This window comes from Prionailurus viverrinus, chromosome A2, assembly GCF_022837055.1.
Source record: "Prionailurus viverrinus isolate Anna chromosome A2, UM_Priviv_1.0, whole genome shotgun sequence".
NCBI lineage: Eukaryota > Metazoa > Chordata > Mammalia > Carnivora > Felidae > Prionailurus > Prionailurus viverrinus.
The window spans coordinates 62,790,959-62,806,811 of NC_062562.1; the positions used below are offsets into that span (position 1 = coordinate 62,790,959).

Genomic DNA, 15,853 nt, shown 5'->3' on the forward strand with positions numbered 1-15,853 from the left:
CGGGAGGGCTGCCCTCGCCTGTCATCCGGCTCCGGGGAGCAGAGCCAGGGTCGTCGGGCTGCTCCTAGAAGCCTCGGCTACCTGAAGCCTGCATAAAGAAACTCTTCCTTTTCTTTGCCGCGTCTTAACAAAACAGACATGAGAACAAGAAGCAACACGAAGTAGTGTGTTTATCCAACTGTGCTCCGCAAGCTCCAGTTCCCGCCAGCAAGGAACCGAGGGAAGAGAGGGGCCGGACGCAGCCTACGAGAAGGCCGGGATGAAGTACTGCAGGGAGACGTCCTCGTGGAGCAAATAAAAATGGACGATCTTGTTGCTCACGATGTCTGGGGAGAGAAGAAGACCTGTCACCACAAGGGCTGCAGCTGGCGCTTGCACGCGGGGGCCCCTCTCCTGGAGCCTGGTCTCGCTGCGGCTCCACTCCCCGCGACGTGACCGCCCACAGCCAGGGAGACGAGGCCCAGGACCCTGGTGAGAGGCCCTCATTTGCCAAATCAGTGTCGTTCTAGGAAAACGCGTCTGCCACCCACGAGCAAGCTAAGTGAGGTGAGAAGGCCGAGCGCGGCGGCCCGCGGACCACGGGGGACAGGCTGCAGCGCAGGCCGGAGCGCAGGAGGGGCCCGGGTCAGGCGCCGCGCCATGCAATGGCAGGTGCACAAGCCCAGAGCGAGGAGTTCATCACTCTGCTCGATTCCACAGCAGTGAGCGCTGGAGTGAGGGAAGCGGCCAGGACCACAGCCACTGAGGGGGCGGGGACAGGACTGCGCCGGGGAGCCAAGGGCAGGCCTCAGAGGCAAGCAGGGCTGGGGCTGGACGAAGTCTGTCAGGGTTGGCCGGCTGCAAGTGCCAAGCCGAGGAGGGAGCAGTCCCAGGGGATGGAGGTCGGGAAGGGGCACGGCGCCAGCAGGAACACCTTCCAGGAGCCGTGGCGGCTGGAGACTGAGGGCAAAGGGCAGCCAGCATGCCGTGGAGGCGGGACAGTGGAGAAGCGGACCTGGGGGACGCCACCACGGAGGCAGAAACTATAGGCACAGACGCAGGGCTGAGGGACTAAGGAAAGGGTAGGAGCAATCCAATTTTGCTTTGTCACAATCTGCCACTTCTGGGGACTCCAAGTCACCTTCCCCAAGGCACAGGCAGCTCAGACGGCTGTCTCGCCTAGAACAGACAAGCTCTCTGTCCTGGGCGGGCCATGAGGGCGAGGGCAAGGGCGTGCACAGGGCCAATGCCGCCACGCTGCATGGGGTCGGGCTGCGTGACCCGGGTACCACCTGGACCGCTAGCCAGGACCGCGGTCACGCCACCCGGCAGCAGTCAGGAGCCTGGCAGCAGGTGGGAGAGCTGTCTGGAGTCTGTGAGGACCCTGCGCTGAGACACAGCCACTGCCCTCAGCGTCATGAATGTGCCCCAGGCCAGGCCAAGGGTTCTCAGCATTCGGTGCAGGTGGACACCAGCACCCGCCCTAAGGCCCAGCTGCACCAGCTCCCTCCCTCACCCCGGCCCTCTGTCCTCCACACAACCCCTCACACCCCATCACCCCTTCCAGTGCCTTCCTGACGCGCTAACTGCCCACCCGTGATCTGTTTCACTTTCTGTCTCTCTTGGAGGGCTGGCATTCCTTGGCACAGCCACCTAGCATCTTCTATTCCTTGTCCTGGGTGCGGACGATCTGGCGGCCGTCCCCGGCTCCGCCCACTGGTGCTGCGCATGCAGCCTGATGGTTCTTCCACAAAAGGTGTAGCTCCCTTCCACTTGCTGTGGTCAGAGTGACAAGGAGACAGAAAGAGCCTCGTTTCGAGTTCAGTTCAGGGCGAGTAAGCCCTCCCTCATGTGTGGCCAATGAATGCCGAGCCGAGAGGCAGGTGTATGGCTGAGGAAGACAGACAGGACCCACCACGGTCACAGGGCTGGCAGGAAAAGTCAGCAGTCGAGGAGAAACGGGAGAAACGGGAGTCGAGGAGGAACTGCTAAGGTTTAGACACAGAGGGGAAATAAAGGCATACGAGGGGACCTTAGTCTAAGTCCAGTGGAGTCAGGGGCTATGGCTGTCGGGCCAGATTAACAGAGCAGCCTGGACGACCAGCAGCCGTCCTCCGGAATCTTCTCCTTAGGCGCAGACCCACGCGTGGTGGCCGGGAGAGGCAGCCGAGCCAGCGTGGCTGCAGGGCCCCGGATCAGAACCTCTAGGTGCTGCTGAATCCGGGAAAACTGCCCTGGGAAACGGGCCCACGTGACCGAGCTGTTCTGCACTTAGGAGAGTGCGCAGATGTGAGACCCACCCCGCCCCCCCCCCAACCCCCCGCAGGCGACCCAAACGTGCACTCACTGCACACGGCCTTTGTCGGGTTCACTTGCTGTCCGGCGAGGAACTGAAGGAGCCTCCGGATATCGATGCGCACCTCGGCCATCTGCTCCGGGTTTCTATCCTGAGATGCGTCTTCAGAGGCTGAAACGACATGCACAGCTCGGGGGTCGGGGGAGCCCGGAGGCGGCAAGCTGCCTGTTTAGATCGATGATCCACGTGACTGCCGGCTCTTGGAGCCTGGAAATGCTGCCAGACGCTAAGCAAGCATTTATCAAGTCCTTCTCTTTAAACTACGTGGCAGATTTCCAGAGAATCTTCACTTACAGTGACATGAAATCTGACCTGCTGTCCCCACTGCAGTGGAAGAAAACGCATGTGTCAGTCCCCTGACATACACGGAGGAGCGGGACGGTCAGGCGCTAATACGAGACTGAATGTTCTAAAGTGGAATGAAACGAGAGAACAGGTCCTTGCAACTCCGGCAAACACCAAAGACCAGACCCTCTATGCAATTTATCAAACTAAAGAAAGTGAGTGTCACCAAGCTCAGTCCCTGCGCACAACGATTAGCAAAGCCTGCATCACACGGATTTCCCTTGGCAGGAACGTATGCCCTTTGCCACCAAGTGAAAACCCCTCGCTACGCTACGCCACGACGGGTCATCGACAAGCCAACTTGTGGTGATAGATCCAGACTGTAAAAGTCCTGTGTTTGGGAGGGAGGCTGCGCAGAGCTGAGCCCATTTCACGCGACCGGCGGACGTCCCCGGGACCCTGCCTCGCGCCCGCGGCACCACCCGCCGAGTGTGTCATCCAGGCCTCGAGCCCTGCCGGCACAGATTACCCGGTCAGTGACCCCATTGTCCCCTGCTACTGAACTGGTCCCACGGTCTCTGTCGCCGTGTAGGGAGGAAAAATCTGTCAGGTGAGGAAGGCATCTGTTAATCTGATTTCATAAACACTTGGGACGTACACAGGAGGGAGGAGACCTTCTGCACCTTGTGATGCCGCCCCAGGTGAGAAGCGGGCAGATGGGCACTAAAGAGCTGCCAGGGCTCCTGGGGACCATGGGGCAGGCACTGCCCTCAGGCCCAGGAGGCCGACCTTCCCTGCTCTGGCCTCGGCTGTCTATTCTCTCCCCGAGTGTGAAACTCGGGCAGCCGAATTCCACCCGTTCTCCAGGCAGAGATCTCAGCAACTGTGCACCTGAAACAACGTATTAAAGGCAAAACACAACCCGCCAGAAAACTCACCTGACGGAGGGTTCCCGAGATCCTTAAAGTGCGTTGTAACGCACACTAGCTCCGTTTCTATTTTCAAGTTCAATTCTCCATTTAGGTTTGCTTCAATGATCTGCAAATTGAGTATTTTACAGTCTTAAAAAAGCAAAGCAAAACAAAAGGGGTAAAGGGGGAAAGAAGACATCAGCTTCCACGAAACCAGGTGACAAGGCCACCCCACAACGGCACCAAGACCCACCCAGCACCAGCGACACAGGGAGCTCAGAAATGCCCAGAGGGGGGCCCGGAGTGGAGGCCCGGAAGCCGTGTTGGGGGGTGGGGGGGGCCTGGCAGGGCACATGGGGCAAGGGGCGGGGAGGCCGCAGGAAGAGCCTGTGCTGAGAAGAAATCCCGGGAGCAAATGTTCAAGGTGAGCGAAACAGGGATGTGGGGCTTACAGGAGAGAAGGAGAAAGAGGAAGAGGTGATGCGGGGAGGGCTGCTATGGCATGCAGTGGGGCGGCAGTGTGCTGTGACAAGCTGTGGCCACAACAGGACTGAGAACCCGGAGTTCTGGAGCGAGAAAGCGTCTGGTCCGCTCCCACGGCTACAATGAAAACCCACGCTCTAAGAGAACTCCTGAAAGGTCTGTGGTCAGGCTCCAAATGGAGATCTTGTGGCAGGGGGATGAGGGGGAGAGAGAGAGAGAAATCCCTGGCCAGAGGGCATCTGGAGCCCAGCAGGTGCTACAGAGTGGACGCGAAGCGTAAGGGATTAGGTCTGGCTCATCAAGGGGACAGATGAGAAAAAAGAGCCTGAGTCAAGAGTCGGGGGAGCTGGGAGGCGACCAGACCTCATGCAGGCACAGAGTGGGAGCGGATGAGATGAGAGGATGGAGGATCGCAGAGGGAAGGAGACCAGGAGGGCACAGCAGGTGGGCCCAGAGAGTGCAGTAAGAGGAAATGAGATGGATGGACAGACGGAAAACAGGAATTATGGAGCAACAGAGAGACCACACGCCCTGGAGAGAGCCACAGGTAAAACACGAGGAAGTCCACGTCGTCCAAAAGGAGAGCCAGAAGAGGGGCCACCTCTGGGGACGCTGCCCACGCCTTGAGGGAAACTGGCCCCAAACAGCTCATGGTGGCTTCTGAGGGGATGGAAAAGCCCCCAGTCCCTCTCCAGGACTCTCCCCCCTCATTAGAGCCCCCCGCTCACAGGGAGACACTGGAGGGGCCGCACCGGACCCCATGCACCTGGAGACTAACCAGTGCTGCCCCCACTAGTCCTTCCCAAGTGACCGGATAGATGGCCGCTCTACAGGACTGTGAGCCCTTCACCGTCCCCGTGCAGTGCAACCTGCATCTCCACCGCCTATGGGCAGAGACCGTAGAACCACGCTCTGTTCTGACAACTACTACACACAGGAAGGGACCGAGGAAATTAGAAGCTGACCAACTGCCCTGTTTTCAGCTGGCCGCACCCTGGGTCATAGCTACAAATGCAGCATAACCACAAAACCTTGAGAATTCGTGGGAATGTGACCCTCTATTTAAAAACCAGGAGCGGAGGTTGGCAGGGGAGATTTCCAAGTTCAGAAAGGTCTGGAGACGTTGCAGCGTCCAGTCGCTGGTGCCCCTCCACACTCCCAGCACACAGGGTGCCAGCCACCCCACCCCCACCCCCCTGCCTCCTACCCTCCCATCCCGGCCTCTCCCTTGCCTGTGAGGGGCAGCACACCACCCCAGGACCCACCTCCCACCCTCCCATCCCGGGGGCCTCTCTCCCACCTGTGAGGCTTCTGAGGGTCAGACAACATTCCTTCCAAGCTCCACCCTCCACACCAACCCTAGGGTTTTTTAACGGGACAGGATCTACCAATGACGTTCATAGTAAGATCTGTGCCACCGAACAGCTTCCAGTTTCACTCATCTGATCTGATTTCTCTTCCCAAGTCTGCATCTGCCCATTTCTAACGCCCAGCAGGTCTTGGGGAGCCCGTGTGGCAGTTTGCAGGTCAACATCTTGTTCACCCACCAATACAGGACGGTGTGTGAGGCAATGGAAAGACAAAGGGGCAGCGGGGGACCCAGGATGGTGGAGGTGCCCTGCCTGCACGCTGGAGGCAGCTACATCTACCTACACTGAGTGAGCAGCTCAGTACCCCTCGTTCGTGTTCCTTGACACCGGTGAACTCCAAGCATTTCTCATTCTAGAAACAAAACCAAAACCTTTCTGAACTTGACTGAGCTAGTATCTCTGAGGGTTTTTTTATTATTATTACTTAAAATATGTTTTTTAATGTTTATTTACTTTTGAGAGAGAGAGACAGAGTGTGAGCAGGGGAGGGGCGGGGAGGGGCAGAGAGAGGGAGACACAGAATCGGAAGCAGGCTCCAGGCTCTGAGCTGTCAGCACAGAGCCCAATGGGGGGCTTGAATTCACGAGCCACGAGATCATGACCTGAGCTGAAGTCAGAAGCTTAACCGACTGAGCCACCCAGGTACCCTGGCATTTTTTTTTTTTTAAGGTTATAGTTTTAAGTAATCTCTACACCCAACGTGGGGCTGGAACTCATGACCATGAGATCGAGAGTCACATGCTTTCTGTCACATGACAGAGCCAGCCAGGCACCCCTGAGGCTTTTAACATTAAGTAGAAAACAGTCCTCCAACTTCACTATTGCATAGTATCGGAATCGTGCCCTCAAACGTTAAGTGTTTCTTGTCAACTTTATTGGTGAACCCAGAAATACATTGTTGTATTTCTAAGCACATTCCCATAGAATCTGGAAATAATATGGGATTAAAACAACACACAACAATCTGTAAACTCTCGCTGCTTTTGAAAAACAGTGGTTTTATATAGACTTAATTCAGGAAAGCAGCTCGTGGTGGTTCCGGATTCACTTCAGCCTTTAACGCTCTCTTCCACTTTCTTCCGAATCCAGAAATCTGAGTCATCACATGATTAGCTCTACGTCCCCTGAGCACAGCCAGTGTCTGGTGCACGGCCACCGTTCTGCCACTACCCAGGGAGGGAACTGACAAATGACGGGTCTCTGACCCCCGGCCACTTATGTCTACTCTGGAACTCACCAGAATGCTGCCCTCACCAACATCCTCTGTCTCTTAAGGGTCTGGATGGGATCTTGCTTCTTCCAGTGATCTTCTCAATGGTAATTACCTACCACTCTGCAGCGCTGACTCAATGCACTGAACATAAGGTACCTACCTCTCCATCTGTGGAAAGTCGCAAAGCCCCCGTGAAGGTGCGTAATCCTGCCCACTTTGGGTGACACCCAGGACAGGGCCCATAGGTTGGGTAGTGTGGCCAGGAGGGGGCCCAGGTCTGTGTGGCCCCAAGGACTCCCCTTTGCCACCAGGTCACTACACTGTTCCACCTGCTGTCACCACTAAGCTGATGTACATAGCTCTGAGTGGCTTGTAAGCTAACAGGTGACGCACAGCAGGACACAGCTCCCACCATGGGCACAGGCAGGACCGTGTCAGACCCCAGCACACACACACCTCCCGTCCTGAACCGGAAGCTCAGGTGGGCTGACAAGCCCTCAGGGGCTGGAGTCTGAGGTGGCACCTGCAGACGGCAGGGACTCCTGGACCCCGCACATGTCTTCCCTGCTCCTACATGGGTCCCACACGCACCGCCCCACGGCCGCATCCCCCACTGAAGGAGGTGGGGACAAGGCTGTGAGTCTCAGCAAGGGCCTCCTAGCACCTCTGGGACGGGGATGCGAGAGTGCTAACGCCCTCTCTTCCCTCATTCTCTTGCCACGACCTTCATATGCAGAATTCTGGTCATCTAGTCATGCTCACTATGCACTTGGCCACCCTGACTTTCCACCGAGTATTCCAGACTGCAGTGGCCGCGCCACAAATTTTTTGTTTTTAAACATTCCAGAGAAGAGAAAAACACCTCCAATGACTCGGTCTGTCTCAGCGACTTTGCTGACTCATTTCCACGGGACCGAAAGAACAAACAACCAGATCCTTGGATTAATTGCCCTGGTTTTCCCTGTGGGCCTCCCTGAGCCTCTCTGCAGGTGCCCGGACTCGCCGCAGAGGAGGCCCCCAGCCTGACGACTGGCTCGACGTGAAAGCCGTCACAGGACACCGGCGTTCTGGGACAGCTTGGACCTGCGCTCGCCGAGACACGTGGTACGTGGACAGGACGCTCGGCTGTGCTGATACCAATGATTTGTTAAAGAAACACACATCAGCAAATGAAACGTGACGCTCTGTCCGGGGCACAAGAATCTGCTGAAAGCATCCCTGACGCACTATAAATACGACTACGAGGGGTCAGGGCAAACACAAAGGCTCCCACTACGAAGGGGGCTGAAAAGCACTAGAACAGCTTCTCAGGGCATCTGAGACTGCAGGCTCTCCACCACAGGCCGGGTCCTCGAGCCTGCCTCGGCAGGGGGACCCGCACCCTGGGACGCCACCAGGTGAGCGAGGATGCACCCACACCTCTGCCAGGCGAGGCTTCCTCCCAGGACACTCAGCCCGATCCTGACACCTCCAAGATGCTGGGAAAGCTCTTTGCTAAACAAGTGACCACTTACAAGGTGATTGCTGATGTTTTTCATTTTTTCCACGATGCTCTTCATGGTCTTCAAGACTGGCAAATAGATGCTAACCTGCAGAATGGAGGAGAAAAACCATTAACGCAGCCAAGGACAGACGGCGCTCACCACCTATGTCGGAAACGTGCAGTTGCTTAGAAGCTCTGAAATCCTGTTTCCAAGTTGTGGGAACAGAGCTCCTTTAAAACTAGGAAAAGAGGGGCGCCTGGTGGGCTCAGTCGGTTGAGTGTCTGACTTCGGCTCAGGTCATGATCTCGGGATTCGTGGGTTCGAGCCCCGTGTTGGGCTCTGTGCCGACAGCTCGGAGCCTGGAGCCTGCTTCGGATTCTGTGTCTCCCTCTCTCTCTGACCCTCCCCCGTTTGTGCTCGGTCTCTCTCTGTCTCAAAAATAAATAAACGTTAAAAAATTAAAATTAAAAAAAAAAAACAAAACTAGGAAAAGAAAACAACCCTACAACCTTACTGACCCCCGCCTGCCTCCGGGACACCTTGGCGCCCTTGTCCCCGTGGCGTCCACCTGGTTCCAACGGGGTGGCCCTCCCGCTGACGTGCACCGGTACACGCCCAGGCGCCCACGTCCCCATGGTGTCCTCCCGGTTCCAGGGGGGCGGCCCTCCCGCTGAAGTGCACCTGCGCACGCCCAGGGGACAGGACTCAGCACAGCCCGCAGGGCCACCTGCCACCTCACAGACGCTGCGGGTGGGTCGGGCCCCAGCGCTCAGACCCTCAGACCCGGCCCCCGATGTTGCTTGAGACAGCGTGGTCTTCCTCCCGGTCAGTGTGGATGGCCTCCCAGAGTCCAGTAATATAGCCTATGCGATATATTTTCACAATTCCTTCTTGCTCTGATGTAAGCAAAATGTAAGGGACCCTCTGGCACCACACTCACTGTCAGGGGCTCTGGGACTCCTGGCAGCACGCCCGGAACAGCCCCGCCTCCTCGCTTTTACACGAACCCTGGACACCAGTCCTTATGGGACGAGGAAAACTCGAGTTCTGGGAAATGGACAGAAGTGACCTTGCCCCCAAGGACTACTCTAGGTTAGTCTTATGGAAGCGCTATGACTGAGCAGGACATTCTCTGTCCTGCGTGTGAAGCGTGTGGCGTTTCTACCATGAGCAGCACAGTCTAAAGGTGTTTTATATAAACAACGGAAGGCAAACATTCCAATTTTTCCCTGGAGAATCCTTTAAAAATGACTCTCGTTTCCTCCCAGGTACATACAATCTTCAAATGAAACGTATGGCGAGACCGTAACTAAAATCAGGGACTTCAAACCACACCATTTAGTTTGCAAGCAGAGGACGGGCATCACTCACGTCGGCGTCTGGGACTGTAGGCTCTTGCAGATCCTTCCACAATTTTCTAGGAATGACCCTAATGGGGATGTCATGTGTCACAACGCGGCTACTATTTGACACTGATAACTGCCAAGAGAGAACATGTTTTCATAACGTCAATGTAGAAAAACCAGAGTAACTGAAGAATAAGTAGAAGCCGACCCCACATCTACGTGGAATGTTCTCGACTCTTTCATCCGAGTCCATAAAACAAGTACTTCCGGCGTGGTGCCTGTCCTGCTGAGCCCTGTTGAAGTCGGGAGTGTGAGGAGTAAGTCACGGTCCCCATGTTCCAGGGACACAGATGGGTCAGGAAGCAAGAAAACAAACACGACCTTGTCTGAGCTGCATGTGACACACTGGTCACAGCCTGGAGGAAAATGAAGCAGTGACCAGATGAATGTTTGGGGAGGTTCCCAGATGGAGGGCAAGAAAGGCCTCTCCGAGAGGCAACATTTCAGATTGTGCCACAACATGGTGGGAAGATGGGGACGAGGGGAACCCTGTCCCTCACTACATGTGAAGCCGTGAGGCAGAAGCCAAACCGTCTGCTGAAGGAACCGAGACTGTTCTTTGTGAGCTCAGCATGCAGCAGTGTCTACACTGCTGGACAGAACCATGTTTATCCATGTCCAGGGGCTTCCGTGAAACAACAGATTGACGTATCCTGCCCTTTTATTTATTTATTTTTAATTATTTACAATATTTATTCATTTATTTTGAGAGAGAAGGAGAGAGAGTATGAGTGGGCAAGGGGCAGAGACAGAGGGAGAGAGAATCCCAAGCAGGCCCCACGCTGTCAGTGCAGAGCCCGAGGTGGGGCTTCAACTCATGAACCATGAGATCAGGACCTGAGCCAAAATCAAGACTCGGATGCTTAACCTACTGAGCCACCCCAGCACCCCTAGCCTGCGCTTTTAGACAGAAAGCATCACACGTCACTATCCTGTTTCTCCTTAAACAAGTGAGGAATCACACAAGTTTGTCCTAAGGCGGGGAATACTCTGATCGGCTCTCACATAGTGAACAGGTGAAGAATCCGTTATCAGGAAGAACTTCAAACTGCGCACAGCGCTCGCACCAGAGTGGGGCACAACACACACAGCACGGGGGGGGGGGGGGGGGGGGGGCGGGGGGGGGGGAGGCTGCCGATGGGAGGAGCGGCGCTGGACTGGCACTAACGGGAGAGGGGGTTTCAAAGAGCGAGAAGGGGACATTCCAAGCAGGAGCCCCAGGGTCCCCAAAGCCTGGGAGCTGGACTAGAATGGGACACTCCGGAGAACTACTTAGAAAGTGGGAGTAGGCGATGTGGCTCCAAGATGGACACATGGCTTTGAACAACACATTAAGATGTGAGAATGTCGTCCTGTGAGCTGTGAGTCTGGGGGAAGGGGGGCACGTCCTGAGGACAGCAGGTGTCAGATTCTTCTGGGAGCAGCACTGAACACACAGCAATTCTGGGAGATCAAGAGATCACCTAAAGGGATTACAGATGAGGTAGGGAAAACCCTTCAAAAGGGAAAATGTATAAAAACCATGATTTCTAGATGAAGGGACCACACCTCTAAGAGGAACAGAGATGCAGGGACACGCAGACTGGAGCAGAGGCAGAAGTGTTCCCACACGGGCAGAGGCAGCGTCCCAGCTGAGTACTGTGTGATTGCAGCACTATTTATACACGAGGGAATCTGACTCCAATAGAAAACAAGTATTTGTGGGCACATCTTTGCTTTTAATAAAACCAACTAGGGGCACCTGGGTGGCTCAGCCGGTTAAGCATCCAACTCCTGGTTTCAGCTCAGGTCATGAAATTCTTGGGGTTCTTTCACTCTCCCCCCCGCCCCCCCACTCTCTGACCCTCGCTCAGTCTCTCTCAAAATAAATAAATAGGGGCTCCTGGGTGGCTCAGTCGGTTGGATGTCTGACTTCGGCTCAGGTCATGATCTCACAGTTCATGAGTTCGAGCCCTGTATAGGGGCTCTGTGCTGACAGCTCAGAGCCTGGAGCCTGCTTTGGATTCTGTGTCTCCCTCTCTCTCTGCCCCTCCCCCACTCACGCTCTGTCTTTCTCTCTCAAAAATAAATAAACATGAAATAAAAATAATAAACTTTAAAAAAATAAAAATAAAACCAACTAGCTTTCCACGTGTTATTAGAAAGCCTGGACTTGTAGCCACTTCTAGCCCTGCTGGGAAGTCCTGGAGCGCTCCCTCCTACTCACCAGCTCTATGGAGACCGTGAGGCAGGGGAAGTGTTTATTAGTCAGCTTGATCTTCAAGGCTCTGGCATTCTGGGCAGTTTTCAAAGCTCGAGATAAATTTTCCGATGTCAGCTCTAAATAAATCTCGTTGTTTTCAGCGGAGACACCTTCCATCTGAAATTCACTGAAGAAGTTCTCCTAAGGGCAGGAAAAGAGGGGTCCTCTGTCCCTTTGCAGTGGCCTTTGGGTGCGGTCCACAGGCTTCCAGAACCTTCTGCTCACCTGTTCCAGCTCACACCACATGCTCACGCCTCCGTTGGCCACTTTGTCGGAGAGGATGAAGTTCAGCTTATCCGGGCTGATGCGGAGGGTACAGGTTTTGGCAAGCTTGGCGATCATGTTGCTGACTCCTGCAGCAGGGGGTTAAAGCAAGGAATTACCAGGACAACTGAGCTTAGACAACCCCCTGAACATGGTGAAACTGCTGGTGGAAAAATAACCCACTGAAAGGGGCTTTAACACGGTCGGTCACACTGGCCCCCAATAACCCTCATACCAGGAGTGATGGAATGAAGAAGGAAGGCTGCGGGGAGGTTAACTGGAGCCCAGTGAGGCATTCACTCGCTCAGCCTGCAATGGGGCCCCCCAGGCCTGCAGCGCAAGGCCAAGGGCCAGTGCAGCCCGACCAGAAGAGATGTCTGTGCTGGATACACTGTCCATCCGGGACAGCAGCAGGTTTAAGATAAAAAACTCCGGGATGGAAATCAAGTTCCGTAAACAATCCTTGGCACCTGCTCTCTTGCCTGCCTGTCCTCACCCAGGTCCATTCACCCAATCCTTCACCGAGAGAAGCCCCATCCACTCCCATGGCCCCATCCTGCGGGGGAAGGGGGAGGGGGAGAGGGGTGTCCTGACCCTTTGGCCCCAAGCCCCCTAATCCCCATCCCTTAATCCTCCCGCGAGCCCACATCCTCGTCCCCCCCTTCCCGCGGGCTCCCATCCCCACGCCCCCCATCCCCGCGCCCCTCGACCCCCATCCCTTTCCCCCCACCTCCGTCCCCCCATCCTCCCGTGGCCCACATCCCTGTCTCCGTACCTCCACCCCTCCCGCGAGGGCCCACGCCCTCCACCCGCGTCACCCTACCTCTGTCCCCCCACCCCCGCGCCACCACCCCTTCCGTGGTCCCCGCCCCCATCCCCGCTCCCCCTCTCCCGTACCCCCTCCCGCGGCCTCCCGCCCACCATCCCCGCTCGTGCACCCCTATTCCCCCACCCCCGCGCCGCCGCCCCTCCCACGGGCCCACGGCCTCCGTCACAGCCCCGCACCACCCCCACACGGTCGTCCCGCGGCCCGCGCCCCCTCCCTATTCGCCCCCCGGCGCGCGCACTGCCTCCTTCCGGCCCGCGCTCTTCTCTACGCCCCGCGGCAGGCCCGACCCCGCTCACGTGTGAAGTGGTTCAGACACGCCGTGTCCACGATCTTGGCCCGAAACTTCATGGCGGGACACGGGCCCGCGCGGGGCTTCCGTCGGCAGCGGACTCGAGTCTCTTCCTAAGCGTCCCGCCGGAAACGCCGCCGCGCGCTCATTGGTTCCGCCGCCCGGCCCGCCCCGGGGGAGGCGGGGATCCCGGGTGACGTGCCCTGGGAGGTAGGGTCTCGCGTCACGCTCGGGGTCGCACCCACGTGGGAGGCGGGGTCTGGGTCAAGTCTGCGGGAGAGGGAGGTCCCGGGTGTCACTCGGGGTCACATCCCCGGGGAGGCGGGGTCCGGGTCAAGTCTACGGGAGAGGCGGGGATCCAGGATCCTGTCCCCCTGGGAGGCGGGGTCGGGGTCACACTCCCAGGATAGGCAGGGTTTGGGGTCAGGTCTGAGGGAGAGGAGGGTTAGGGGTCACACTCCGGCTCGCACCCTGGGAGAGGCGGGGTCTGGGTCAGGTCTCTGGGAGAGACAGGTCCCGGTGTCACTCCGAGTCACATCCCCGGGTTAGGCAGGGTTTGGGGTCAGTGTCTGGGAGAGCTGGGTCTGGGGTCTCTCTTCAGGTCACATACCCTGGGGAGGCGGGGTCCGAATCAGGTCCGCGGGGGAGGCGGAGATCCAGGGTCATGTCCCCGAGGGAGGCCGGTTTTCGCGTCACTCTCAGGATCACACCCCCGGGGAGGCGGGGTCCGGGTTAGGTCTCCTTGAGAGACAGGTCCTGGGGTCTCTCTCGGGGTCACGCCCCGGCGGAGGCGGGGTCCCGGATGTCAGATGAGGTCACACCGGGGAGGAGGGATCGAGTCAGGTCTGCCAGAGAGGCGGCTCCCAGTCTCACTCAGGGTTACACCCTAGGGGAAGGAGGGGTCAACGTCCCGAGGAGGCGGGGTCCAGGGCCACGACTGCAGGTGGGAGCCGGGGGCGGGGGGGGGGGGGGGGGGGGGAAGGGGTGTACCCGGATCTGGTTCTGGTCACCCCCATGGAGAGGTGGGATCTTTTGTCAGTCCCTGGATGGGCTGGTCTAGGGTCAAGCCCCAGGGTGATCTTTTTGTGACTCTGGAGTCCTCAATCCTCAAGAATGGGAACTGTTTCTGAGGATTCACATTTTGAAAGAATTTTGTGACACCTATTTCCAATTGTTTTAAAACATTAAAAAGATCCTCTCCCTGTCTCTGCCCCTCCCCTGCTTGTGCTTTCTCTCTGTCTCTCCCTCAAAATAAACCTTAAATAATTTAAAACATTAAAAAGAAAACCCTTAGTTTATTTATAAAAGACTTGTTAGGGTGGCCAGTGACCTTTCAACATTAAATAATATTATCACTTAAATTTATACCTCTCTGGAGTAGGGCAGTTTATAACCCCCCTCCTGGCTCAGATGGCAGTGAGGAGGGAAACACAGGCAAGAGAAATGCAGCTTCAATGAAGCCTCACGGCTCACCGCCCACTGCCGGACACGTGACACATGCGGAGGGTCACCTTCCCAGACACCTGATGCGTGCGGAGGGTCATCTTCCTGGAGGAACGCACGGTGCCCCCAGTGCCTTAATGTTTTTGTCTCATTAGAGACCGGAAGTAACCTTATCTTCACGGCACCAGCCCCTCGAGGTCCTGGAAGCCTTGCTTCCGATTCCTCAGAGACTGACTTTAAGTCTTACCCTTCTCCCTCCACTAACTTAAAAGTCTGTTATCCGCCTCTCCTCACAACCCCAGCGCAGCTCTCTCTGCCCGTGGGTCCTGCGTCCGTGCTGTAATAAAGTCACCTTTTTGCATCAAAAATGTCTCAAGAATTATTGCTTAGCCGTTGGCTCACGAATCCCACTTCATAATCTCATCAGTAGCACCGGTTGTGAATCCTTAGAAGTGAGGGTCTTTTTTTTTTTTTTTTTTTTTTTACCAACAACAACCAAAAAATGGGTTTATTCACAGGAATAGCAGAAAGGAGAAGAATGCTCTTTTGTGGAGAAAAAGGAGGAAATTGGGAGAGTTTGTTTTCAAAGACGGACTATTAGAGAAAAGCAGGGCTTCTGGGCTGTAAGTTTTCTCCAGGAAGATTTGCAAGGGCGGTACATTTCTTGTAGGAGTTGGGATCTAGACCTTTCCCTGTTGGAGCCTGTAACTGATGTCTTGCTGTGGGCTCTTGGGGGGGGGGCGCTATAATTGACACTCCTTCCTGTAATGGTGTGGAGGGGCCCCTTCCCCCTTCTAGCTCCTGGCTCCACTCCCCAGGCTTGGGCTTTCCCTTCATTCTCATATGGTAAAGACGGGGTATGTCAGCACTGACCTTAAGCAATAATCCTGCAAGTTTGTCTCAAGATGAATTTTACCAGATCCTAGTTAAAATTCTTTAAAAAAATTTTTTTAATGTTTATTTATCCTTAAGAGAGAGAGAGAGAGAGAGAGAGAGAGAGAGAGAGAACAGCATGAGTAAGGGAAGGGCAGAGCAAGGAAGGGACACAAAATTCAAAGCAGGCTCCAGGCTCCGAGCTGTCAGCACAGAGCCCGAACCCACAAGCCGTGAGACCTGAGCCAAACTTCGACGCTTAACCGACTGAGCCATCCAGGAACCCCCCCCCCCCAGTTAAATTCTTATAATGTACATGATAGAAATGATGGCAGAGAATTAAAAAAAACAAAATAGGAAATATACCTTCAACTGTATCCAGCATGGTTTTCCAAATACTATATTACCCATGTTAAGAATGTATTA

At 55.9% G+C, this 15,853-nt stretch overlaps 1 protein-coding gene across 3 annotated transcripts; it reads right to left on the minus strand.

The window, feature by feature from the left end:
- Positions 1-152: 152 nt before the first annotated feature.
- HUS1 (HUS1 checkpoint clamp component) lies at positions 153-13,253 on the minus strand. 3 transcript variants are annotated; one of them, XM_047848984.1, is made up of 8 exons: positions 13,119-13,253; positions 11,955-12,082; positions 11,694-11,870; positions 9,453-9,560; positions 8,112-8,186; positions 3,559-3,658; positions 2,327-2,446; positions 153-326 (listed from the first exon to the last, which is right to left on the minus strand). In XM_047848984.1, the coding sequence occupies exons 1-8, from the start codon at positions 13,168-13,170 to the stop codon at positions 244-246; spliced, it is 843 nt and encodes a 280-aa protein (XP_047704940.1). In that variant the 5' UTR covers positions 13,171-13,253; the 3' UTR covers positions 153-243. The 3 variants fall into 3 exon arrangements, with proteins under 3 accessions (XP_047704940.1, XP_047704939.1, XP_047704942.1); XM_047848983.1 differs by lacking the exon at positions 13,119-13,253 and adding an exon at positions 12,229-12,578; XM_047848986.1 differs by lacking the exons at positions 9,453-9,560; positions 13,119-13,253 and adding an exon at positions 12,229-12,584.
- Between the last annotated feature and the right edge of the window lie 2,600 nt (positions 13,254-15,853).

What these genes read in the sequence shown, in the direction of transcription:
- HUS1 (XM_047848983.1), bottom strand. Translation starts at nt 12,289, where the DNA reads ATGCCTCACTGGGCTCCAGTTAACCTCCCCGCAGCCTTCCTTCTTCAT. An exon ending in TCTTCATTCCATCACTCCTG is followed by an intron (nt 12,083 to 12,228) that starts GTATGAGGGTTA and finishes CCCCTGCTGCAG; the next exon opens with GAGTCAGCAACATGATCGCC. An exon ending in TGTGGTGTGAGCTGGAACAG is followed by an intron (nt 11,871 to 11,954) that starts GTGAGCAGAAGG and finishes TCCTGCCCTTAG; the next exon opens with GAGAACTTCTTCAGTGAATT.